This window comes from Ranitomeya imitator, chromosome 10 (genome assembly GCF_032444005.1).
Source record: "Ranitomeya imitator isolate aRanImi1 chromosome 10, aRanImi1.pri, whole genome shotgun sequence".
Classification (NCBI taxonomy): Eukaryota; Metazoa; Chordata; class Amphibia; order Anura; family Dendrobatidae; genus Ranitomeya; species Ranitomeya imitator.
Genome location: NC_091291.1, coordinates 40090452 through 40098611, shown reverse-complemented (window position 1 = coordinate 40098611; position 8160 = coordinate 40090452). Strand labels below are relative to the sequence as shown.

Sequence of the window (8160 nt, the reverse complement as noted above, 5' to 3'; positions counted from 1 at the left end):
CCCCAGGTTGCCTTTCCTGAGCTTCGATCTTCCGGCTCTCGTTTAGTAGTTGTTGGAAACTACGCTGCATTAGGCCTACAAATTGGGTATGGGGTGTAGAGAGATGGTGTGTTCCACTGTAGAGAGATGGTGTGTTCCACTCCAAGGTGTTCCCCAGGTTTCCTCGCCAATGCTTCGATCATCATGCTCTCGTTTAGTAGTTGTTGGAAACTATGCTGCATTAGGCCTACAAATTGGGTATGGGGTGTAGAGAGATGGTGTGTTCCACTCCAAGGTGTTCCCCAGGTTTCCTCTCCATTCCTTCGATCTTCATGCTCTCGTTTAGTAGTTGTTGGAAACTACGCTGCATTAGGCCTACAAATTGGGTATGGGGTGTAGAGAGATGGTGTGTTACACTCCAAGGTGTTCCCCAGGTTTCCTCTCCATTGCTTCGATCTTCCGGCTCTCGTTTAGTAGTTGTTGGAAACTACGCTGCATTAGGCCTACAAATTGGGTATGGGGTGTAGAGAGATGGTGTGTTACACTCCAAGGTGTTCCCCAAGTTTCCTCTCCATTGCTTCGATCTTCCGGCTCTCGTTTAGTAGTTGTTGGAAACTACGCTGCATTAGGCCTACAAATTGGGTATGGGGTGTAGAGAGATGGTGTGTTACACTCCAAGGTGTTCCCCAGGTTTCCTCTCCATTGCTTCGATCTTCCGGCTCTCGTTTAGTAGTTGTTGGAAACTACGCTGCATTAGGCCTACAAATTGGGTATGGGGTGTAGAGAGATGGTGTGTTCCACTCCAAGGTGTTCCCCAGGTTTCCTCGCCAATGCTTCGATCATCATGCTCTCGTTTAGTAGTTGTTGGAAACTACGCTGCATTAGACCTACAAATTGGGTATGGGGTGTAGAGAGATGGTGTGTTCCACTCCAAGGTGTTCTCCAGGTTGCCTTTCCTGAACTTCTATCTTCAGGCTCTCATTAAATTGTGGTTAAACGGAATAACTGCATTTGGCGTACTAGTTGGTTGGGGCCTACTATCGGTGTCTGCCGCTCCTTGCTGTTCTCCTGGTTTCCTGTCCTGAAATTCCGTTTTCAGGCGCTCGTTAAGTAGTTGTTAATGTTAGACTGCATTTGGCCTACTAGTTGGGTTGGGGCCTACTATCGGTGTCTGCCACTCCTTGCTGTTCTCCTCCACTGAACAAAGCTGTGCCGCCTGTTTACTACTGTTGCCAATTTTGAACTGCATTTCGACTACTTACTGATTTGGGCCTACTCTCTGTGTCAGCCTCTCATTCCAGTTGTCCTCCACTGCAATGCCCCCTGATTAGTCCTGTGTTACCAATTTTGAACTGCATTTAGCCCACTTTATTCTTTGGGCCTATATCTGTGTTTCCTCCTCATCCTGCCCATTGCCCAGCCAGTGATAGATGAGTCTGCTGGTACATTGACCCATAACGCAACATTTCCCGTGCACGCTACACTGCAAGATTGTGACCCTGCTGAAAGTCAGGTCCCCCTTCCCGCATACAATACCACCTTACACGGGGACAAACAGGAAGGTGCAGATGAAAGTGCAGGTTCCTTCATCAGGTGGGGGGAGGAATATTAGTTGGCGACGTCACTGGCACAGGGCCTCTCATGGTACGCAAAAGTGTTGCTGCCGGTGGGAGGCGCCCCCGCCGTGCAAACACACCGCTGTACTTTGAGGGGCCCTGTGCCAGTGCCAATGCCAACGAGTGGGCCCCCCCTGCTTGCTCAGGTTCACAGCACTTGCAAAGTTGAAATACTTACCTCTCCCTGCTCCACTGCCGTGACGTGGTCCAGATTTCCTGGGCCCACTAATTACTTGAACCAGCCCTACCCACCACAACTTTAGCCAAATGACCCCCAATTTCAAATGCCTTCCAATTATTATAAGGTAAATTACGCTTGACAAGCTTCATTAAGAAGAATGGATGGTTTTGACATTAAAATGGGCAGTGTAGGTGTTTTCCTGGCCCCCACTCACTGCCGACTATGCTGCCCCATTGACTTGCATTGGGTTTCGTGTTTCGGTCGATACCCGACTTTACGTCATAATCGGCCGATTTCACTCGACCCGACTTTTGAGATAGTCGGGTTTCGCGAAACCCGGCTCGACTCTAAAAAGGTCAAGGTCGCTCAACTCTAGTGGTGGGTACAAGGGCCCTGGGCAGGGTAAATCATTGATAAAGAAGGAGCCCCAAAACTCAAAGTAGGTTTCCCCTTCTGATGCCAGATCACGTAAATCCTTATTCCTAGGACAAAGCATGCTCATCCCCTTCTCCTTTTTATAAGATAGAATAGTGGCTCCTCTAGGGAAGAGGTTGTCGGGGTTAAACTTTTTGGGGAATCCCTCTATATGGGCCCAGTTCCTTCTTTATTATATTCACAATAGGGGTAGGTGCACACAACCAATTTCTCCATACCCGAGAAAAGTGGTCCAATTATAGAGTTTGATCCTATCCGAGAGAAGGTTTACCATCTTCTCCATTGTGACAATCCGTGAAAATCGGACTGCGCTCTGATGTCATCCAAGTGCTGTCCATTTTTTTTTCACAACAAACTTGCACTGCCGATATTTTGACTGTGAACCATTGGGTCCTAGGAAATAAAATCGGACATGTGCACGGTACCATAAAATATCTTAGGGGTATGAGTGTTATCTGTGAAAACCATGGATAGAGTTCATCCAAGAAAATCTGTAGAGTGCGCTCATTAAATCACCTATAAATAACACATCATAAATGATTCATATCATTTTATTCACATGCAGTACACAAGAGATGATCATGAATATTTTAGATTTGTTCACATTAACCAAAACTATCAGAACTACTATGTGTTATACTATTTATTTCCACTAAGTATTTTTAGAGAACAATTCCAGGGAGTCCAGAAATCATGGACCAGACCCGGACCACCAATCACAATTTTCTGAGTTTGGTCTAAAGCGTGTGGACTTGTTATAAATTGATTCTTATACAGTTCTCTATGGTGCCAGTTTGCTGCCACTTTTGATAAATTGTGGAAAAGTTTAAAAAAAATGTTGCAAAAGTAATTGCACCTCAATATTTCTGTACACTTTTCTATCTTACACCTGTCACACTTGTTGGGATGCCTTGACAAGTAATGAAATGGCTGGTATAGGAATGTAACATACAAATTATATCTCAATGGAATTTGATAATTGCTTATAAATTCTAAAAAAATCAGATTCAAGAGTTGGATGATGACTTATATTTGTATAAAACAGGCATAAAGAACAATCACAACCACTGCGCAAGTCACAACAGAACAACACACGTATGACGATGTGAACCACATGTATATCTATATACAATAGTAACTTATTCCTTAGAATAACTTTTTTTTTTGTATTGTTGGTTGGATCTATATTTCGATCCTTGTAACATCGGAAGAAAAAAAATTAAAAAAAAGTCTTTGTTATACACACAATGACCTCTAGATGTCACTATTGTCTTAAAGAAGTGACATAAAAAAAGGCGCTCAAGGAGGATTGATTGCCTGGCAGTTCAGAGTTCATCCCCTGGGCCTAAATACTGCAATTGGTAAGGTATTAAATATTCCAAAATATGGGGCCTGAACGGTGAGCAGAGCCTGCTGTCCACAAAGAGATGATGTAGGACCTTGCGTGAAGTCCTGAAGCTTCAAACGTTTCGCAAATTGGCCATCAATGGGGAAGGACTTGTGCCATCAACAAGATGAGCAGGAGCATGCAGTTTGTTTTTGGTTTTGGTTGGATGCGCAGTTTCCATTCTCCTCTTTCTTGGGCAGTGCCAAGAAGCTGAACAGTCTTTTAGGAATAGCGGGCGAGCTTGTTGTAGTTTTGGTCCAGATTCCTACACAGACACATCGACAACGTCATGACAAAGAGCTGCGGAACAGATGAGAAAGGATATACAGGTTAGAGACGTCGCTGAGCATCGGATCAGAGCAAGAAAAATAGCAAATTTCTGTTATATTAGATGCATGAGGGCTTGGTTTTTTGCAATACAAGTTGGTAGTTTTGAACGACACCATTTTCTTAACCATATAACGTACTGTGAGACTAGAGAAAAATATATAACTGGGGTAAAATGGTTAAAAAAAAAAAATGAAAAAAAAAAATCACAGCATAGAACTACTTTTGTATTGTCCACACTTTACTTTGCACTGACATTATAAAATGTCAGTGCAAAGTATGCAGCTTGTAGGAACTCATGCAGCTGCAGGGGCCGGACTCTCCACAGAGAAGAAAAGCATTGTTTATTACCAGGTTTACCTTCTAAATTCTGAACCAGTTGCTCATGTGGTTTCTGGTTGAAGTGATCATGAGTTGGTGGGTCATAGAAGACCCAGTCAGCATTGCTATGCAGCCAGGAGGCTTCATTTCCCCTGTAACTGTGTCTAATATACCAACCTAGTTACAGGATAAATCAGTAATAAAAATGAATGTTAAAATGACCCGCAAAATATCTTTTAAGACCTTATGGGGGACATATTATTAATTTACTTATTTATATATATATTTTTTATCTTGTTATTTATTATTATATACTTTATTTATTCACTAATGTATGTATTGTTTATTTAATATTTAATATAATTATTTTTTATTTTATTCACGCCAATGTGTGAAAGAAAAAGAGAAAGAAAAAAACTGAACTAAAAATAAAGTCACTGCCAATCTGAATCGCTGTTTACAGTTTTAACCCCTTCGGAAAAAAATAAATTATGTCCAACATATAGAAATAATTTTGACGGAAAAGGGAACTCAATTTTGAATGGTTTTTAGCGGTGAAAAGTAGACATGTATTTTGCAGTTTTTCTTTACATTTTATACCAATATCAGAAATATGAAAATTATATGAAAATTAAGCCTCATGTATACACGAGAAGAAAAAAAATGCAAAAATTGTTTAAACAGCCAATTGAGAAAAATGTAATATGGTGGCATCGAGTACATGTGAAATCGGTCTCTGATTTCGGCAGGAGGAAGTTAATGCAAATCACTTCTCCCATGTCGCTACTATGTGTGGAGAGCAGATTTTTTCTTCTATGTTTTTTAAAGGGGTTGTCGGGGACTTTAACATTGATGGCCTATCCTTATGGTTAGTCATCAGTGATGAGCGAATATACTCGTTACTCGAGATTTCTCGAGCATGCTCGGGGGTCCTCCGAGTATTTTTTAGTGCTGGGAGATTTAGTTTTTAATGCCGCAGCTGAATGATTTACATCTGTTAGCCAGCATAAGTACATGTGGGGGTTGCCTGGTTGCTAGGGAACCCCCACATGTACTTATGCTGGCTAAAAGATGTAAATCATCCAGCTGCGGCAAGAAAAACAAACTCTGAGCACTAAAATATACTCGGAGGACCCCTGAGCGTGCTCGAGAAATCTCAAGTAACGAGTATATTCGTTCATCACTATTAGTCATCAATATTAGATCAGTGGGGGTGTTCCTGGTGTCGGCGGCAGCCAGAACTGCTCTGTTATGGAGCTACACAACTCCACTGACGCAATAGTGTCCATAGCCGGGTACTGCACCCCCTAGTGATTAAGGGGCGTATGTGCAGTACCAGTCACAGCCACTATACAGCCGATGGAGCTGTGGAGTTCCGGCCACTGCCGACACAGGGAACAGCTGATTGGCGGAAGTGCCGAGCGTCGCACCCCCTCCGATCAGACATTGATCACCTATCCTATGGATAACTCCATCAATGTTAGAGTCCCAGACAACCACCTTAAACTCTTGTAACGAATGACAATGTGCATTTCAAACATTTTTACAAGTATTGTGGTGTATTTTTATTTGTTTTCTTACATTTTGTACAGCATTACTAATAAATGTTACCGACTGTCTATTAAATGATCTCAGCTATTACAACAGGTGCAGCACATTGGGTCTAGTTCAATGCAGGGGCCTCACATCACAGCTGTCCTGGTTCAAAAGTTTAATGGAGGGAGTAGGTGCCCCCATGAGGATGAATGGTGGCAAAGGGCCAAATATTACATTAACTCGTACTACTATGTATATTGAAAAATCTATATACTGTACATTGGTGGTGGCAATGACTCATATATTCAGGTTTTGTGCAGACAGAAAGAAGCTGACGATGAGATCACGTCACCACATTATAACCAGCACAGGGAATGTCCCTCATTTTATCTGGTCAGTGAAAAGAGGGAGACACAAAAGTGCAAATAGGGTCTTATCAAACGTTACACAAAGTTGCCCACCAAGAAAACTACTCACCTGGTGAGATTGAAGGAAGGACATATATTAATGGCGGCTGCTGCAGGTCCACAGGTCAGTGCAGGACCTGATTGAAGCACACACTTAGATAGGAGAAAAAAGGATCATCCCCCCGCTGCCGCAAGAAGAATTTAAAAAATTGTAGAGGTTTTCAACGTGGTTTATTCTACGCGTTTCAGGGTTCAGGTGACCCCTTCATCAGGACATACCACAAATATTTGTGGTATGTCCTGATGAAGGGGTCACCTGAACCCTGAAACGCGTAGAATATTTGTGGTATGTCCTGATGAAGGGGTCACCTGAACCCTGAAACGCGTAGAATAAACCACGTTGAAAACCTCTACAATTTCTTAAATTCTTCTTGCGGCAGCGGGGGGATGATCCTTTTTTCTCCTATCTAAGTGTGTGCCTCATTTTACCTGCTCGCATCACAGAAGTTTCTAGGTAACTGGAGGCCACAGGCCAGGCGAGAGCCCTCACAGCGCCATGGTGGGGTCCGAGATGATGAAAGCTTCCGATAGCAAAAGAAAAGTCTGAATGTGATGTAGTCTTATTGGCTGCGTATCCTCATGGAGATATGAAGAACACGGACATGAAGACATGAAGAACGCTGCTCAAGTGTCCACAGGGGAACGGCCCTATAGTGATGTGGATGAGGCAGAGACCGCAGAGGTCAGGATGCTGCTCCGCTACATTAGATGAAGACTTTCCTACAGCAAGCTGGGAGGGGAGCACCTTTATAGGAACAGGGAAACACCAGAGAGGTCCATACAGAGCCAAGAGAACTGCCCCGTACCCACCATCCAGTGAACATGCTGCTGTTGTGTAACTCCTGTGCCCCTGTACAACAGAGACATCACCACCTAACTTTGTGCGCTACAACCCGCAAACAAGTTCTATTTCTTCCTACAATCTCTCCTTCATTTTCTTTTTTTCACTCTTTCTTTCTCACCTTACCTTTTCTTCCTTCTGGTAAACATGGTTTGAATTCAACTATGCTCATTTTTCTTCTTTCCTACAATGCTTCTCTTTCTTTTTTTCTTTATTTCTTTCTTTCATTCCTGCCTGCCTTCCTTCCCTTTTTTTCCTTTCCTCCTCATTTCTCTTCCTTCCTCTTTCTCTCCAGTAGGAGGATTTAATGAGATTTGGGCGGGTGATTATTTCTATCCTCTTTTTTTGTACTATAATTGTTTTTGATACATAAGTACAATTAAAAAATACTACTAGCTTTCCCTTTCTTTCCTCCCTGTCTTTCTTTCTTTCCTCCCTGTCTTTCTTTCTTTCCTCCCTGTCTTTCTTTCTTTCTTTCCTCCCTGTCTTTCTTTCTTTCCTCCCTGTCTTTCTTTCTTTCCTTCCTGTCTTTCTTTCTTTCTTTCCTCCCTGTCTTTCTTTCTTTCCTTCCTGTCTTTCTTTCTTTCTTTCTTTCCTCCCTGTCTTTCTTTCTTTCTTTCTTTCTTTCTTTCTTTCGTTCCTCCCTGTCTTTCTTTCTTTCTTTCTTTCTTTTCTCCCTGTCTTTCTTTTTTTCTTTCTTTCTTTCCTCCCTGTCTTTCTTTCTTTCTTTCTTTCTTTCCTCCCTGTCTTTCTTTCTTTCTTTCCTCCCTGTCTTTCTTTCTTTCCTCCCTGTCTTTCTTTCTGTCTTTCTTTCCTCCCTGTCTTTCTTTCCTTCCTGTCTTTCTTTCCTCCCTGTCTTTCTTTTCTCCCTGTCTTTCTTTCTTTCTTTCTTTCTTTCTTTCTTTCTTTCTTTCTTTCTTTCCTCCCTGTCTTTCTTTCCTCCCTGTCTTTCTTTCTTTCTTTCTTTCTTTCCTCCCCGTCTTTCTTTCTTTCCTTCCTCCCTGTCTTTCTTTCTTTCTTTCTTTCCTTCTTTCTTTCCTCCCGGTCTTTCTTTCCTCCCTGTCTTTCTT

At 42.4% G+C, this 8160-nt stretch overlaps 1 protein-coding gene across 1 annotated transcript in view; it reads right to left on the bottom strand.

The window, feature by feature from the left end:
• Positions 1-2746: 2746 nt before the first annotated feature.
• The window catches only part of CD37 (CD37 molecule), an 87718-nt gene continuing 82304 nt past the window's right edge, over positions 2747-8160 (bottom strand). Inside the window, exon 9 of the mRNA XM_069742376.1 lies at positions 2747-3898. Coding sequence (XP_069598477.1) covers positions 3821-3898 — 78 coding nt within the window. The 3' untranslated portion in view covers positions 2747-3820. The remainder of the gene's footprint in view (positions 3899-8160) is intronic.